This window comes from Lycium ferocissimum, chromosome 7 (assembly GCF_029784015.1).
Source record: "Lycium ferocissimum isolate CSIRO_LF1 chromosome 7, AGI_CSIRO_Lferr_CH_V1, whole genome shotgun sequence".
In the NCBI taxonomy this organism is placed as follows: Eukaryota; Viridiplantae; Streptophyta; class Magnoliopsida; order Solanales; family Solanaceae; genus Lycium; species Lycium ferocissimum.
In genome coordinates, this window is record NC_081348.1 from 42,037,657 (window position 1) to 42,057,132 (window position 19,476).

The following is a 19,476-nucleotide window of genomic DNA, read 5'->3' on the forward strand; positions in this document are numbered from 1 at the left end:
ATATATTTAGTGAATTTCTTAACACATGCATAATTTGTGTAAAAACTATTGGGTTGTGCCCATACGCCTACCGACATAATTACCTTGAGCATACAATAGAAAATGAAAAACACCAAGGAATTTTGGTAGGATGAATAACAAGGTGTCGGGTTTAATCATTGGAATGGAAAACTTTTGATGAGCACTTTCGACTATAATGGGTACTGCGGTGAAAATTTTGATTAATTGGGCCAGTGGATTTTTAATACTGATATCATAAAGCAATGGAGAAGCTCAGGTTTATGCTGTATGGTGTGTCATGTTTATCATCGTTTGATTATTCGATGTTTCCTTGTTTGTACTCAATTCATCGTGTGTCTACAAGGGACCAAGTTAGGAAATAAGTTCTGTCAATTTTTTTTTTTTTTTTTTGGATAATTGAAAATCCCCCGAGGGACCGGGAATGAATGGTCCGAAATTCAGTGGATAACAGGTTCTTCTACCTTTCTAGTCAAATACCAGACTCTTAGTTCGATGAAAAGCTCGAACTTGTGGCATGTGCCTAACTTGTTTTTTTATCCTCCTTTACTTAAATACCAGACTTTTAGTTCGAAGCAGGTTTAAACTCGTGGCATGCACCTAACTTGAAGGTCCTCTTTATGATCTGTAAATTGTGATGCTAACAGTTGTTTCAGCATCCTCCATTGGAAAATATATTTGGGCTACATACTTTGTTGAAGAGTTGTCGTCTGATCCCAAAAGATAATACAGTCAAACCTCTCCATAATGGCAGCGTTTGTCCGAAAATTTCATGACTGCTATAGCGAGGTGCTACTATGTATGTATACTGGGATTTGACATTTAGATTTCATTTAACTGTTATAAACAAAAGTACGATATATATTTTTTTTAATTACTTTTTATGCTAGTATAAACAAAATCAAAAACACTTGTTAATTTTAAAATCCCACAAAATCAAAAATACTTGTTAATTTTAAAATCCCAATTGATTTTCATACTTCATTAATTAAAAATTGACAAGACTAATAAATTACTAAGAAATTCATTGTTAGAATATATGTCAATATATTCTGATTAGTGTATATTTGCTATTTATGGACTTTGTATATTTAGCTCCTTAATTGTAGGTCATTAGGTCCTAGTTTAGAGCCTTACCTTATGTAGCTTAGCTTGTATATATCATTGTTGAGATTGTTGTGAATGGGCAGGGAAAATAACTTCTTTCATGGTATCAGATTTCTAGCAAAAGATCCTCCCTCTTCCGCACCCTAGCCGCCCCTCTTCCTGTTGCATTCTTTCCTCTTCTTCTCTAAATTCTCCATCTCCATGGGTGACTCAAAGTCCTCTTTTCACCCTGGCTCTTGTCGTTTTCGAACATCAAAAATCTTGTTCCCATCACTCTTGAGACGTGGAGAACGTTCAATATGCGATACGGGCGAGCTTTTCAAAATTCACGCAAGATCCCATAAGGTACTTGATCATATTATTCCTCCGGCTTCGGGAAAGGAGAAAACGCCGAAGACCGAGGAGGAGAAGGAACTGTGGTCGACTCTCGATGCTACAGTCCTTCAGTGGATTTACGCCACTATCTCTCATGATCTGTTACACACAATTCTTGAACCCGACACCACGGCAATGGAGGCTTGGAATAGGTTGCGTGATATATTCCAAGATAACAAACACTCCCGTGCCGTCACACTTGAGTATGATTTCACTCACACACAAATGGAGAATTTCCCAAATGTCTGCCATCGTCAACATCTCAAGTCGTTGTCGGATCAACTTAAGAGCGTCGCTCTCCGGTGGACAATAGCGGTTGGTTCTCCGAATTGGTGTCGGGCCTCACCGAGTCATACAAGCGGGGTGGCCACACTGGTCGTCAAAGTGACCCTTTGCCTCATTTTATCAAGCCCGATCAATGCTCGTTCTTGAAGAAGCGGGGAAGAAGGCGACTCGGACCACCTATTGCCATGGTGGCCCGGACTTGGATGATTCTCGCAGAACGTTGATCAACATTCAACCCACCGTAATAATAATGGTGGGAAACGGCAACAACACCGAAGCAATTCTGGGAAGAATCGTTCCTCATCCGGTGGTCGTGGCGGCGGCAAAGGGAGTTCTGGTGGTAGCTCCGGTGGTGGGGGAAAAGGCGGCGGCACCAACAGGTGGAACGGTGGCCGAAGAAGCCCCAAATCGTTGGTCGTCACAAAGCGGTGGCCTGGCCATGGATGCAGGTGGGCAGCTCCACCATGCCCGTTTCCCCGTCGGTCCATAGGCCGGTGCCCACTTCCGACAAGGTGCCGCCGCCAAAGAACCTCGGTATTCTTGGGCCTAGACCGCAGCAAGCCTACTCGGCTACTGGACCGACCCCAACTGATATAGAGGCGGCGATGCATACCCTCGGCATTACTCCTCCGGATCCGAATCGGCATACGGACGCGGTGCCATTTCTCATATGACATCCGGCAAGGTAATCTCACGTCTTATTTAATTTGAGCAATAATCGTGGTATAACCGTTGGTAATGGTCGGCCTATTCCAATTCGTGGTTATGGTCATACACAATTAGAGTCTCCACATCCTCCTTAGCTCTTAAAATGTTCTCCATGCCCCTCACCTTATCAAAAATTTAGTGTCCGTTAGAAAGTTTACAACTGATAACTCTGTTTCAATTGAATTTGATCCGTTTGGGTTTTCTGTGAAGGATTTTCAGACGGGGATGCGTCTAATGAGATGTGAGAGTCGGGGCACGCTCTATCCCATCACCACGCCACATGTCTCTTCTCATTCTACTTTTCTCGCTTTAGCTCCTTCATTATGGCACAGCGTTTGGGTCACCCGGGAGCTAATATTCTGAGTTCTCTTAGGAAGAATAACTTTATTGAATGTAATAAATCTGGGGATTCTAGTATTTGTCATTCATGTCCTCTTGGGAAACATATTAAATTGCCTTTTCTTTCTTCAAATTCTACTACTATTATGCCATTTGATATTGTTCATACTGATCTTTGGACATCGCCTGTTTTGAGTTCTTCTGGTCATAGATATTATATCTTATTGTTGGATGATTTCTCTAATTTTTTATGGACTTTTCCGTTGTCTAATAAATCCGATGCTTATTCCACCATCTTAAATTTTAGAACTTTCATCCGAACTCAATTTGAACGGGAAATAAAGAACATACAATGTGATAATGGTGGAATTTGATAATGGGACTTTTTGGGATTTTTGTAAAAAGCATGGTCTTTCTTTCCGTTTGTCTTGTCCTCACACTTCTCCTCAAAATGGAAAAGCCGAAAGAAAAATTCGTACGATTAACAATGTTGTTCACACTTTACTTGCACATGCTTCTTTACCTCCCTCATTTTGGCATCATGCTTTGCAAATGGCCACTTATCTCCTCAATATTCTTCCTCATAAGCTATTGAACTATCAATCCCCTCTTCAGATTCTTTATCAAAAGGACCCGACCTATTCTCATCTTCGGGTTTTTGGGTGTTTATGTTATCCTCTATTTCCTTCAACTACCATAAACAAACTCCAACCCCGCTCAACTCCTTGTGTTTTTTTGGGATACCCGTCTAATCACCGGGGATATAAATGCTATGACTTGTCTTCTCGGAAAATCATCATAAGCCGTCATGTGATTTTTGATGAAACACAATTCCCGTTTGCAAAGTTGCATACTCCCCAAAATAACACATATAGTTTCTTCGATGATGGATTATCACCTACTCGTAATCCATTATTTTTCTATTGCTAAAAATGAAACACCACAAAATGGCCTAGACTCGAGCCCACTTCCCCACCTCGCCCAAACCGGGACCCATTTCGAGTCGCCCTCCCTCCCGCCAGCCCAAGCCCGGTGGACGCCACCCTCTACTAACGTCCATATTCCTCCGGGGCCTGGGACAAGCCTCACATGTGCCTCTACCCATTTCCCTAGCAAAGACATCTCCTCCAACTTTTCCCATATCAACTCCTCCAATTCGCTCACCTCCTTACTCGCTATTACACGCCGCCAAAATGGGATCTTTAAGCCCAAAAAGAACTTCAATCTTCTTTCCACGGTCTCTAAATCCCCACTGCCCCGTAACCCAGTGTCGGCCCTTCGTGACCCGAATTGGAAAAAGGCTATGGATGCCGAATATGATGCTCTTATTAAAAACGAGACGTGGGAGTTGGTGCCTCGTCCATCTGATGTTAATGTAATTCGGTCTATGTGGATTTTTGCTCATAAAGAAAAATCTGATGGTTCTTTTGAGAGGCATAAAGCCCGTCTTTGTAGGTGATGGCAAAACTCAACAAAGTTGGAGTGGATTGTGATGACACTTTTAGCCCGGTGGTCAAACCGGCTACTATTCGCACAATTCTCAGCCTGGCTTTATCTAAAGCTTGGCCAATTCATCAACTGGATGTCAAGAATGCTTTCTTACATGGTGAACTTAAGGAGACTGTCTACATGCATCAGCCTATGGGGTTTCGGGATCCTGAAAAACCCAATCATGTGTGTTTGTTGAAGAAATCTCTTTATGGGCTTAAACAGGCTCCCCGGGCTTGGTACAGGAAATTTGCTGATTATGTTCATACTCTCGGGTTTTCTCACGCATTTCCGCATCATTCTCTGTTTGTCTATCGGAAGGCTACATCTATGGCTTATCTTCTGTTATATGTGGACGATATTATTTTGACTGCTTCATCTGATGAGCTTCGTAAGTCTATCATTACTCTTCTTAGCTCGGCATTTGCTATGAAGGACTTGAAGTGAGCTTAGCTATTTTTTTGGGTATAGCCGTGACCCGTCATGCGCAGTGGTCTATTTTTGTCACGAAGAAATATGCCATAGACATTATTGATCGTGCCGCATGTCTTCATGTAAAAGAAGACTCACTCCGTTATACTAAATCGAAGCTCGGCTACTTCTAGCACACCGTTCGAGGATCCATCCCTTTATAGGAGCCTTGCTGGGGCTCTTCAATATCTCACTTTCACGAGACCCGACATTACATATGCCGTGCAACAGGTGTGCTTGTTCATGCATGACCCGAAGGATGAACACATGCACGCTCTCAAGCGCATTTTACACTATATTCAGGGTACTCTTGAACATGGACTCCATCTTTATCCTTCTTCTACATCGACTCTTGTTTCTTATACAGATGCAGATTGGGCTGGATGTCCAGATACCAGGCGGTCTACTTCTGGTTATTGCGTTTTTCTTGGTGATAACTTGATCTCTTGGTCAGCTAAACGACAGGCAACCTTGTCCCGGTCGAGTGCAGAAGCTGAGTACCGAGGGGTAGCCAATGTGGTTTCCGAATCTTGTTGGTTGCGGAATCTACTTTTGGAACTTCACTGTCCTATCCAAAAGGCTACATTGGTTTATTGTGATAATATTAGTGCGATATATCTTGCCGGGAATCCTGTTCGGCACATCAACGCACTAAACACATTGAGATGGATATTCATTTTGTTCGCGAAAGGTTGCTTGTGATGTGTTCGAGTGCTACATGTCCCATCCCGTTATCGTATTGCGTATATATTTACCAAGGGTCTTCCTTTGGTATTATTTGAGATTTTCGGGACATCTAAGCGTTCGACGACCTCCCGCTTAGATCGTGGGAGTGTTAGAATATATGTCAATATATTCGATTAGTGTATATTTGCTATTTATGGACTTTGTATATTTAACTCCTTAATTGTAGGTCATTAGGTCCTAGTTTAGAGCCTTACCTTATGTAGCTTAGCTTGTATATATCACTGTTGAGATTGTTGTGAATGGGCAGGGAAAATAACTTCTTTCATTCATAACTAGTTATACCATACCGATAAAGAATTAAAATCTAAGGAACATATGCATTTAAATTTTCAAGTTTGATGTAAGAATTCTAAAATTTTAGATTGTTTCATAAATTCTGGTCTCTTAGTAATAATATAATGTTTGAACTAACAAAGATTTTTGTTGAAACTTTCAGCAAAAGGGAATTCAATAGCTTTCTCTTGAAGGCTGTCTTAGAGCTTAATAGTATAATTGAAGATTTTTAAATATTCGTACTTGACATTTACTATGTATATGAAATTAATGATAATTATCATAAATATTTTAATATTTTATTTTATAGATAATATATTTCTTACAAAATATTATTACATAATATTTGAGTGTGGCTGTTATAGAGAGGTAAATTTATAAAGAGTTTACCGCTATAATGAATGTCATTGCTGTTATAGACAGAATATTATTATAGAGAAGTAAAATATAACATAAAAATGGGTCTCGGAGAAAATCAGGCCTATTTACTGAAATGTTGTTATAACGAATGACAATTATAGAGGGGTTGGACCGTAGAAAGTCAAATTTACAAAGCAATTGCCATCACAGCCAAAACAACAAAGAAGAAAAGCCAGAGGGCTACTGCAGATATTGATTTTATCGTGTGATCATATTTGCGGTATCAAGTTTTTGCAAATTACCAAAAATTTAGCCACCAATGAAGAATGGCCTCCATATACAGTAAGGGATAATTATGCTCTACCACTTGAAGGTCCATCGGGAAGATCCATAATAGTATGTATTTCATCTATAACCACAATTCTCTGTCACTTTATAATCATGATATTAGAACAGAAAGTTCCATTTTAAGAGGCTAGAGGTGTTAAACGTGTCTTGTCATACCAAAGCAACTATTTTCTCTTTACTTGTTCTAAAATACAGTGAGCTCGTAAGCATCTATTATCGCACATAAGAAGAGGCTGATTCAAGATTTGAACTTTATGAGTTCTGGATTTTAGGCGAGCGGCCTCAAGTGTTAGTGACTAGTTTCTGAATTTAGTTTTAGTAGGCGTTTGGCCATAGATACCAAAAATAAATTCACTTTTTTTTTGAAATTTTTGAAGTTAGAGTTGGATTTGGAGTTGTGTTTGGCCATAGTCTTTGAAATTATAGTTTTTGGTGAAATCTAGTTATAAAAAAGTGAAAAAAGTGAAATTTTTTTGAAAAACAAGTTTTTTGAGTTTTTGATATTCCGAAATACAACTTCAAGTTGTATTCGGAATATTTATGGCCAAACGCCCAAAAGTGAAAAAAAAATTCGGAAAAAAGTGAATAATTTTTATGGCCAAACGGCACCTTAGTATATATAGTTCAATTTCTTGACACATGATCTGGATCAAAGTTATTGAGCTGTAACGAAACTATATTTTAAAGTCTACCCTCCACTCTTGGATATAGTTAACTTGAGAATACAATAGAAAATGGAAGCACAAAGGAATATGGTGAAAAAGAATAATCAGAGATGTCAGATTTGGATCATGGGAATGGAAAAACTCCTGGTAAGAAACACTTCCTCCTGCAAACAAAAATTTGATTAATTACGTCGGTAAGTTTCGAATAATGAATTCATAAAGCAATGGAAAATGGAAATATTTGGAAGAAGTATAGTCAAAGCACATGATCCAACTGTGGGCTGATAGGATTTTAGGTTCACAAAGAAAGAGCAGAGGCCAAGTTGATAATATGACATGTCTCCTCATCGACATCCAAATCTTTACTTGCTCTGATGGGCTCTCTTAGATTTTAGTGTTTGTAATTCTCTAATATTTCTCTGATTCTTTCTTTTCTTCCATATCTTGTTGGAACTCACGAAGGTGCTATTCATGTACCTCATACATACAGTGCCCTGCAGAATTATTTGATGACATAAACATTAAAATAATGAGATTATTTACTACATTCTTAGACAATCTTGTGGGTAAACTAAACCTTTGGGATTTGTATCTTTGAGATTAGGGCCTCGTTTCAATATAAATCATTCTTATTGAAATGTGCACAGATACCCGATTTGGAATTACCAATTATGCCAAGTAGCATAAATATTTGCAAGTCTATCCATTTTGGAATAACTTAAGACATGCGGTGTTTAAAGTTCAGGCACATATGTCTGAAGTTTAGTCATTTTTACCTGAAGTATAGTCATTTTTGCATGAAGTTCAGACATATGGGTGATGAACTCTAGCTGTATATGGTTGAATTCAGTCATTTTTGTCTTAAATTCATGCACATATAGTTGATATTCAGCTATTTTTTTCTGAACTTCAGTCATATGTAATTTCAGATTTTTGTCTGAAGCTAGGGTGTATCAAGCCTAATTTCAGACACCATATGTTTGAAGTTAGTGGTAGATGTTTAAAATTGTAAGAAAAATAGATACATGTTAAATAGCGGTGTCCAAATAAAAATGTCTGTTAAACTTGTAATGTGATGCATTTCTTGGACGGATAAGCAGAAATAAGGTCGTAATGGAATTTTAAATTCTTAATTTTTTTTTTTTTTTTCCTCATGGTGTCTTTGTGATCATCAAAGATTTTTTTTTTCCTTACATGTTGAGATGGATAAGAGGGTGAGACCAATCTATTTTTCACCTTTGCTTTCACGCCAAGACTTTTTAGGAATCGAGAGAAAAAGAGAGACGAGATGTGCTTGTCTATCCTAAAAATGGACCACATTTTTTTGCAGCTAAAATGAAGGGTATTTCTTAGATTAAATAAAGCTTTATAGCCATGCCAAAAAAGTTGTCTTTCCATTCCCGGTTAATTCTACTTCAAAAACGAGATGTGGTGGTTAAAAAGAATTGTCCAAAAACCTGAAATGGTAGGTGATAACTTGTAACTGATGGAATAGTCAAAGTACGCGTAATCTGATCCGCCAAAAGATTATCCTTTCAATTATTGCGTCTCAGCCTAAACTAATTAAGGTCGACTCTATTAATGTTTCGTATGTATTTTTCTTTTTAAAATAGGACTCTCCATTGTTTCACAAATCAGGTAATGTGCACCCAAGGATGTGACTGGTGGTCAATAACGTGGGAAAGATTGTCAAGATTAGGGTTCAAATTTAAATAAGGACAAAAAAATATTAGAGAATTTGTTCACAATTATATTTGGAAGACAAAACTACTCGATATTTGTTCTAGTGAAAGTGGAGGTACTCGATAAATTAATTGAGATACGCTAAAAATAATTGAGACCTTACCATTATTGAGAAAATATTCCACTGATGTGGCATTGAGTGTCTAATTTTTCTACGAGAATGATGATAACCACAAGCATTATTATAATTTTCCTTAATATGTCCTCAACCAACTGATAATTCTCCTAATCAATTATTGCTTAAAAGGACGACCTACATACCCAGAACATTTTTAGAGAAAAAATACTAAGAGCCCGTTTGGATGGGCTTATAAATGGTCAAACCAGTTTATAAGCTGTTTTTTTTTAATTTTTTTAGGTATTTCGCAAAGCAGCTTATAAGCTAAAAAAATGCTTAGAATAAATCAAAAAAACAAGTTGGCCCAATTTATTTTTTTGACTTATAAGCCGTTTTTTGATCAAACCAGCTTATAAGCCACTTTTTTAAGCTAAGCTAAACGGCCTCTAACCCATTTTACAATAGAACTTTATTGAGGGCCTGTGTTAGGCAACAGCTTCCAAGACCAAGCAGAAATCCCGATGGAGGCCAATTTGGTCATTCAATTACAAATTGCATAGATCTAATATAGATAAACTCGTAATATTACACATAATCTAATGGCATTTCAATAACCAAATCCTATTTAAAACCCCTCTACTCAACCATTTTTTCCCAATTCTATTTTCCACCCTCTTCACTTGCTTAGACAACAAGGAAACAATATCAAACTTTCTCTCTTTTACTTGCATCCCCCACCATGGCTATGGCTTTTAAGATGGTATTTATTCAAAGAAAACACCTCTTCTCCTTTTTACTTCAATTTGAATATCATTAACTTTAAATTTTGGATATGCATTTATTGTAACATAGTTACTGATGATTCATATAGTCGATTTTTTAACTTTTTTGAAACTGAGGTGTAGCTATTATAATTATTGACGATTGTTTTTGTGGTGAATAATTAACAGGCGACTACGGGCATGTGGGTGACTGATGAATGCAAGAATTCTTACATGGATATGAAATGGAAGAAAGTTCATAGGTACATAGTTTACAAGATTGATGAGAAATCAAGATTGGTCACAGTTGACAAAGTTGGTGGGGCTGGAGAAAACTATGAGGATTTGGCTAAAGCTCTCCCCAAAGATGATTGTCGATATGCCGTATTTGATTTCGATTTCGTTACAGTTGATAATTGCAGAAAGAGCAAGATCTTCTTCATTGCCTGGTTTGTAGTTCTTGTTCTTCCACTTGTTGATCAATATTCTCTTCATATATAGCACTTTTTTATTCCTTTTTGGAGGTGGCAAATGGACAGGTCGAATCAAATTCGGATGGACTAAAATGTATTAAATTAATAAACGGATCATGATGCAATTTGTCCAAAGTTTGATTAGGTCTGTTAAATAACATACCACAATTCAACTAATCCTTCCGATTTTCGGTGCTGAGTAAATTAAAGTTCTAACTCATCAAATTTAAATTTTACATTCCCACATATTATCATACTTATATTTGTTGAAAGCTATTGAGAATAGTATTAATGATAATGGTGGTGGATTAAATTAAACAGGTCACCAACAGAATCAAGAATCAGAGCAAAAATATTGTATGCAACATCAAAAGCTGGACTGAGGAGAGTGCTAGATGGAATTAGCTATGAACTTCAAGCAACTGATCCAACTGAGATGGGAATTGATTTGATCAAGGACAGAGCCAAATGAGATGTCCCATTTTTCTAATTAGCAAACAAATTAAAGCACTGTGTTTTTTGCCATCTTTTTCAAACTTTGTTCCTAATATAATAATGACTCCACTTAGAGGGCAAAGATGCTTTTTTCTTTCTTCCTTAGTGGTACTATTGTGACCTTTTTGTAAGATCTACTAAGCAAGGTTGATCCAACCTTCTAATTTGTGATAACTATTATGTCCTTTTCTACTAATTTAACTACAAAGTGTTCTAGTGTTTCTACTAATTATGAGTTTTGAATAACTTTATCTCGTGTTAATACGTGTTAATACCTTTTTGTCACGATAAGGGTAAAGCTATCAAACTTTATTAAAAGTGTTCGTTTGCTTTTGCTCTTTCCTTATCACTAAAGAAAAAGATTTTCGCGGTAAAAATAAATGAAATTGCTGCCTTATTTCATCAGGTCAATGACTTAGGTACTTTTGTAGCAAATCATATGATAAATTTGAAGGTTCTTTTTTTCTGAACCAATCTTTTGGAGCAGTGCAGAATAATGTGGAATAGATGTTTACCAAACGGATCCAATGAGGAGACAATCAGATCTTCCTTTCATTCATCCTTGGCGGCAAGTGGCGCTTTTTGGGAATTACATTTGCCTTTGCATGTTAAGGGATCGTTTAGTTTGTAGACGAAAATTATAATAAAATTATGGAGTAATATAGATTATGATACCAGGTTAAAATAATGACAACTTTTTTTTGATAAAAATACGTTTATGGCTTAAGCACATGATCCAATTTGTCTAACCTGTCGTCATTCGGGTCAAACATGTGTGTGTAGCGTAGTAGGTCAAATCTGCTCAAGAGATAAATTCTCAAGTAGCTTCTTATTATAGTCTGATCATAATTTTATAGCCTTGTCTACTCATTCCATTATTTTAATTTGTTTAACAAGAAGTTTGAGTATCTTATTTTATTACTTTAAGTGAAGATCCTCAAGTTAAATATGAGAATCAACTTATTGCAACACACACTTTTAGCATCAAAACTTTGACGGATCTATCTGATCTGAATCTAATTATAATGACATGTCTTACCGGGTAATTAATTAATATCTTGCTAAAATTGGCAATCCAAATTTTATTTTCTACAGTCCTTTTATAATCATTCGGGAAGGAAGATAGTAGCTATCCCGTGAAATTAAATAAGGTGTATGTAAGTTAGCTCACATACTATAATTATAAATAAATAATAATAATAAAAACAATAATCATTTGAGAGATAAAACGATAAAAATATGATGGGGAGTGGGTGGCTGCACTATTAAAAAGTTGAAATCAGTATGGATCCACTCCTGAATAGTGATCTCACTGCACTCAGTTGACCTTGGTTAAATAATGTTGAAGAAAAGAGATTTATTTTGTGTTCTACAAAGTTATGATTATACGAGCAAAATACCTCTATTAATATTTCCCTTTGTTTCAATTCAAAACTATTGCACACAATATGGTAATCCAATAGTTTCGCCTTGAGATACCTTGTAATCCTATTAACATGGTTAATAAATCCTTAATGTGCTTCTTTTGGTTTACCTGAATCTGTTTTGCTAAGTTTTTAATCATGCCCTTTTATCCGGTTTCTCAGGTATTAGGTAGTAATTATTGGGTGCATGCATTTGTTTATGAAAAGGAATATCTTTACGTAATACAAGAATTGTAATTATTATAAGTAGCATCAGCAATATCTGCGTGTAATTATACGATATTCATATGATCATATTTCATGATATTGTACAAATTAGAAAATGATAGTTTTAAGATGACTGCTGAACTAACTCCATCAATTAAAAACTGGTACACTTCGAACATCATATGCAACCATCGACCTAGCCAATGATGCCTAGACAATGTGTCAGAACTAGTACTTATAACAAATATAGCTAATTTAAAAAATGACTAATTAGATTCATAATCCCAAAAATTATGCGAGCAGGTGATAATTAGCTGCCTTCAAATGCTACAACAGGGCGAACTTCAAAATTGTGCATTACGTTTCAAATTATTCTTGTCTCTTGAACACTTGATTGTCTTCTTTGGAATGATGCACATTTTTTTCACGTAATAATTTGTGTAATGCAGCGAATGGTATAATTTCTCAAAAAGAATTAATGTAGCATGGTTAGAGAAAATTTCTACTTTTAAGTAGTTTCCAATTTTTTTGAGAAAAATGGATCGTTGTGTGTGGAAAAAAGAGGACCCAAACAAAAAAGATATAAATAATTAAGTTTAGTAGCTATAATATTATATTTTTACAACTTATAGCTATAATATTTTTTACCAACTTATAACTTACCACTCCCCACACCCCTATTTTTTAGCTGCACACTTTCTCTCTCTCCCCTTTTCCTAAATATACGTTTCTAACTCAAATCAGTTTTTGATTTCGTGCTTTTCAAATCAGTTTATGATTTCTTTCACTACCTTTTTTTACTCTGTATTAACTGCTCATTAATTTCTCCCTTTTCCTTTTTAATCTAAAATTTTTTGCTCCCTCTCCTAATCTACTTTTGCTCAACATAAACCCTACTCGCCTCCCTCATTGCGGACCTTCCAATTTTGGTGCTGTCGATTCTCTTCTGGTATGGCGTTTTTTCTCTTCTTCATTATTTACTTACATATCCTATTTCATATTGAAATATTAGGGTACTATTAGCTCTATGATGTGAAGGATTATATTGCTATTAATTTGGAAATTTCTTCTTACAAAATCGATTGATTGCATATTAGAGTATTATGGGTTCTTGCTTAATTTGGGTCTAATTGGTATTTACTCAAATACACAATAAGATTTGTAGTTCATAACTCGAATTTGATGATGAGTTATTGTTTAAATTGAGTTTAATTGGTAAAAATCGAAGCATTGGAGTTTAATTGCGGGGCTTTTTCAATTTTTTTTTTGTTTTGGAGATTCCGAGTTTTCAGATCAGGTAGTGGAAAAGGAACTCACGTCCGAAGATTATAGAAATTTTTGGGTTCGAACACATAAATGTTGGAGATCTGTTGAGGAAGGAGATGTATTTTCACTTCACCAGATATGTGTTTTACTTGCATTTTAAGTATATTTTTATCGTATTTTTCGATGAACTTCAGTTAATTCCCGTTTTTTCAATTCACCAGATCTATATTTTGCATACATTTTAATTATTTTTTTGTCGTATTTTTTATTATTTCAATTAGTTTGTGTTTTGAACTTCGTTTATTCTGTTTTTCAATTCACCGGATACGTATTTTTATCATTACGAAAGAACAAGGAAGGACTGGATCCTGCGGATGCCGAACTTCGGTTACATTTAGGAGTTACGGCCGTATCCAACAAAAACTGGTTCTACTTATTATCTAGGGATGGGCAAATTTGGACTGATGAGGTTTTGATGTCTTTCTGCTTGTTACTTAAGTTTTTTATGTTTTATAATAGAATTACATTGTGATGTATCTAGAGTATATTTTTACTATATTTGACATATATATATATATAGATCACAATTTTGTACTTACATTAAGACTGTATTGTATTTTAAAAATATTTTCATCATTATATTTGCACTATATTTAATATAGAGCCATTATTTTATTAGGGGTGTGGAGTGCGATTATGTATACGAAATTGTATTTTTGCTATATTCAAGAGTATATTTCACTATATTTAATATATATACGGCAATAGTTTTATTGAACATAGTATTGATTATAGTCAACGAATTGATGTTTTTACAGGATATTGACGTTATTTTCTACTACCTACGCAAGAAAGGGAAGTATCACAATAACAACAATTATAGATTCACCACTGCCACGAAATTTGTATTTTTCACACTTTAGTTGCTAAAATTTACAAATCTTGAGAAAACCCCGAGTCATCCACATGCGTCGCCAGTAAGGAAGATGAACCGTGTGAGTACATTAACGGGCACAGGCTGTTGGCTAATGTACCATGGTATACTGTTGACAACGTACTAATTCCTGTCAACGTAACAGAGGAAAATCACTGGATTTTGGTTGTGATATCTTTCACTGACAGGTGTGCTCTCATCCTTTGAAAAAATCATTCATTTTTCTACAAAATTTATATGTTTGTCTTTTTCGTATTTTTTCTTTTTACAAACAGGTGCATCTACGTATACAACTCATACCGAGCTGCAGGGCATGATGCTGTCGTTAGAGCCGGAATGAAAATGTTGGCTACTCTTGTCACGCAGAGTCTACAAATGACTGATTTCTATGAGAAGAAGGCGGATATAGATTTTGCCACACATCCTTGTTACGAAACGGAGAACGGTACCGACAACTTTGACATTGTGAATGTAGACAATCTCCTGCAACAAGCTCCCGATAGCATGTAAGAATCTCTTCCAACAAAAAACACAATAAATACATCTATTTTTTCTTGGGTTTTGATCAGTAAAGTTTTTGATCATTTTTTTCAGGGATTGTGGTGTGTATGTGGCAGCCTTTCTTTGAATACTTGAGCTCAAGTGAAGTCATCCCAACCAAATTCGATGCAAAGTTACTCCGTATGAGATACGGTGCCCTTTTATGCGACTATGCATGGGATAAGTCAAACAACAATGCATCAAGTGATAACGAGCAGCCTCAAGACCAATTAGACCGGCAGTTGATTACGATGCAGTTGATAAAGAGGATCTTGATTAGGCCACCAAGTCTTTTGTGTTTTTGATTTTCATGTTGAACAATAGCGTAGTTGGTTGCGACTTTTGTTGCTGTTTTTTCATTTTGGACATATCGTTTCATGTGCAGTAATGTTTTTTAGGATGATTAATGTTGAACACCACCGAATGGTTTTTATATTGTTGTTTCTTTCAAGTATGTTATTTTTTCAATGTATAAATTCCATGTTCATTTTTCTGTGAAATGTATTCATTTAACAAAGTAGTATATCTAACCAGTTAAATACAGTCGAAATATACATAAAATATATCGGAGATATATTCCATAAGTCCATTTTTAATGTACAGTGTGTTACAAAAGTTAAAATTTCATCTAAATACACTTAAAATATATGTAAAAAATATATGAAATATAGTTAACAGTAAACCAGAATAAGATTTATCTACCAGATCAGACAAAATGCAACTAAAATATAGCCCAAATATAGACAAAATACAAATATTAAAGCATAATTCCAAAACAAAAGGCCAAATCAGTTTACATAGAGTAGACTTTCCAAATCCCATTAAACCACCAATATAGCATAACATCTAAAATCATCAGATGTTCAACCATGTGAAATACAATCATACTAGAATAACAGAAATTTAAAGTAGAATTGTCTTAACAAATAAAATCAAAATGGACTTATTTATTCTTCTTATTGAGGGGCGGATTATCACACGAACGTCTGTTATCACCAAGACGTCCACATTTACCGCAAGCATTCCTGCATTTACCAATCATCAACTCCTGTAATGGTTTGTCCCTCTTCTTTTTTGGCCTCCCAGGGCGTCTCTTATAGATCGGTGGCATAACAACTTCATCTGATATACTTTTAGGAACATTCCACTCGGTCTCATCGGGAAGAGGATCAATCGGCACATCATATGTCTTCACTGTTGTTTACGGCTTGAATAATTCCGAACAATATGCATCGGCGGTCAAATTTTTATTCTTCAATACGCATATGCATGAGAACACGGTATCTCGTCCGGTTGGAACATCTGCACTGCAAGTTTTCTTCTTCAAATCAATTATGAAACGCCTCGGTCCATCTTTCACTGTGTAACATATTCAGTTGACGCTTCAACCTGAGAACCATTTAACCAATAAACAAGCATTAACCTGAGCAGTTTTACCATATTGGGAACATAGATAAATATACATTAGATATAGTAAAATATATATTAAAATTTTGTGTTGCAACCAAAGATACCCTCATTCGCATTGATTTGTACTCGTTGATCGACAACATCTCTTGATACCGCCTCATCAGTGTTGTGAATGTGTAGGTACCATTTTTTCTATTTGTGCAATTCCATCTACTAAACATCTTCCTCACTTCTTCAAGGAAATCAAAAATATGTAACTCTCTTGCAGCAACCAGTTTTCCATTAATACATTCGGCTATATTCGAAGTCATTGTCCATCCTCTGTTAACAGGTGAATAAAGCCTAGACCATTTATCCCTTCCAGCATCTTCTAGGTATCGTTTTACCCGAATATCAACATTCCCGATCTTCTCCATCAATTTATCGAACTCATCACATTTGTATGCCTTCGCCGGTGAATAAAATATAGGACTCAACACCTCACTTGTTTGTTGTGTATTACTTTGTCACATTTTTTCACAAATGCCATATGCAAGCCAAATGAGGAACGATAGGATACACCTTAGAAGCGAGTGTATTATGCTTTCATGTCGTCGGACACGACACACATATTTTTCCTAACACCATAAACTTGCTTGAACAGTTCAAAGAACCACGTCCAGGACTTATTATTCTCAGAATCTATCACACCATACGCTAGTGGTAGGATATTACCTACAAAAGTCAGTATATATTTATAATATATTCAACACATATTCTAACTGAATTTTGATCTCACAATGTGTTTTTAGCAACATTATTTATAAAACAACAGTATATATTTACAATATATTCACCACATATTTACAGTGTATTTCAGCATATATTATTCACACATTAACACCAGCAATATATCCAGAGTATGTTTTTAGCAGCTTCATTTGCAAATCCATAGCATATTGTTGTATTTATAAAAAAAAATTCATAGAATAGAATTACACATACCTGCTCCATCCAAAGTACTTGCCGACACAAATGTACCATTATACGTTGATTTAAGGTGTGCACCATCCACTACAACTATTGGTCTACAACACTCGAATCCCTTTATGAATGCTTTGAGTGTTACAAACAAATACATAAACTCGTTTTCTGGTGATTTATGCATTTTAACAAGCGATCCAGGATACGTTTTATCAAGGATGTATATATACGCCGGCAACTTCTTGTATGAATCAGCTGGGTCACCTCTGAAATCTTTTATAGCCTTTCTCTCTAGCTCTCCATGCCATCATATAAGAAACATCTACGCCGAATTCATTTTTGACATCGTCTTTTATATCCCAGTGTGACTTTCCTTTTATGGTTAGTTATTTTCGCCTTGACAACCGCTTCTCCACTAAACCAACTTGTTGCTTGTCGTTGCGAATACACCTTGTCCTTAACGGACATGTATGTTCGTCATCGAAAAATCTAACCCGAACATTTCGGAATCCCCCAATTCTCGACGCTGCGAACTTCCATTTACATTCGGCGACCAACATGCCGGAGTATAGCTACATAATACAATGCAAATAGTACATACTCAATCAATTAAATACAGTAGAAATATACAAAAATATATCAGAAATATGTTGCATAAGACTTTTTTTAATAAACAGTGTGATAAACAAGTTAACAAATCATCTAAATATAGTACAAATATAACAAAAATACATCTGCACTTTCAGTTACCAGAATACATTTTGAAAGACATACCTTATAGCATTCGATCTCTCTGTTTTGAAATTGAATCTTTCACGAATTGCATATTTCGTCATCACAATTTTCAAAGTTTCCTTATCCTGGTAAATTTGATCGACAAAAACTCCTTTCGCTTCCGGTTTCGAAATTACCAAATTGTTATCATTCTCAAACAAAAGAATAGCCTTTCCTGTAGAATCACAAACTTCCATACCATCCCGATTCTCGCTATAACCAACTTGCAGCACATCATCTCCAATAATACGATTACCAGTTGCATCATCTTCAACATCAAAATCATGAATACTAACGCACATTGGATATATCCCCAAAACTCTGTTTTCTCTCTTAAGCTCAACGTACACACGAACTCCCATATTGTTGTGTATTTCAATTGGTTGAAAATCGCCTTCAACAGTATATTTTATTGAAATTGTTTTCCTGACAGTATCCACGCCTAATTGATTTGTAATCGTAGAAACTAACTCATCGTAATTGCAATTATCAGTGAATACAACAACAAGATCAATTTTGTAATTCACAAAATTCTAATCGTTCCAAAAACCGGAATGACGGATCAACGCGGTTCGCTTGTCATTAAATACAACAATGTGTTATATTCAATGAAACAATAATATTTTGAATCTATGAATCGAGTTTTCGTATATTCAAAAGTTCGAAAAAGGGCGAAAAAATAAAAAGGTTGCGGTGAAAACAATGTTACCTCAATTATGAAGTCAACTTGAATTCGATATTTCAACGAGATGAAATCAAATATATATTCGTCGTTCTAATCGAGCTCGTTCCTTTGGTTTGATATTGTTATTATTCAAAGATTTTTGATGAACTAATCGTTGAATCTTTTATTTTTGGTTAAAAATATGAATGTACTTTTTTGAATTCAATTTTTTTTGAATTTGTTAGCTGTTTGAATGCAATATGGGATCAAATATGGAATGAGAGGATATTTGCGTGAATCAGGGAACAATAAAACTGATTTTAATTTAAATTGGAACAGATTTTGTTTCCATAAATATAGCAATTTCAGTTAGCCCAACGTCTGTATTTCCGCTATATTTGTACTATATTTTAGTATACCAGTCGACTAGCTAAATATAGAGAGATATAGCTACGAATTGTAAATATAGAACATGTAGTTATAGGTTGTTAGAATGAGCTAAAAGGTAGCTGTTTGTGAAAATTTTACTAATAATAAAGTAAAGTTGCATCAAGGGTGTATCCTTGTGATCAATAAAATG

At 35.5% G+C, this 19,476-nt stretch overlaps 2 protein-coding genes across 2 annotated transcripts; one reads left to right on the plus strand and one right to left on the minus strand.

Annotated features, from left to right (window-relative positions):
- Positions 1-9,586: 9,586 nt before the first annotated feature.
- On the plus strand, positions 9,587-10,943 carry LOC132065144 (actin-depolymerizing factor 5-like). Its single transcript, XM_059458398.1, has 3 exons — positions 9,587-9,745; positions 9,936-10,195; positions 10,541-10,943. Exons 1-3 carry the CDS (start codon positions 9,725-9,727, stop codon positions 10,689-10,691), a joined length of 432 nt encoding a protein of 143 aa, XP_059314381.1. The 5' UTR covers positions 9,587-9,724; the 3' UTR covers positions 10,692-10,943.
- A 5,498-nt stretch (positions 10,944-16,441) lies between these two features.
- On the minus strand, positions 16,442-16,911 carry LOC132062221 (uncharacterized). The gene is made up of 2 exons (XM_059454837.1): positions 16,600-16,911; positions 16,442-16,474 (listed from the first exon to the last, which is right to left on the minus strand). The coding sequence occupies exons 1-2, from the start codon at positions 16,909-16,911 to the stop codon at positions 16,442-16,444; spliced, it is 345 nt and encodes a 114-aa protein (XP_059310820.1).
- Between the last annotated feature and the right edge of the window lie 2,565 nt (positions 16,912-19,476).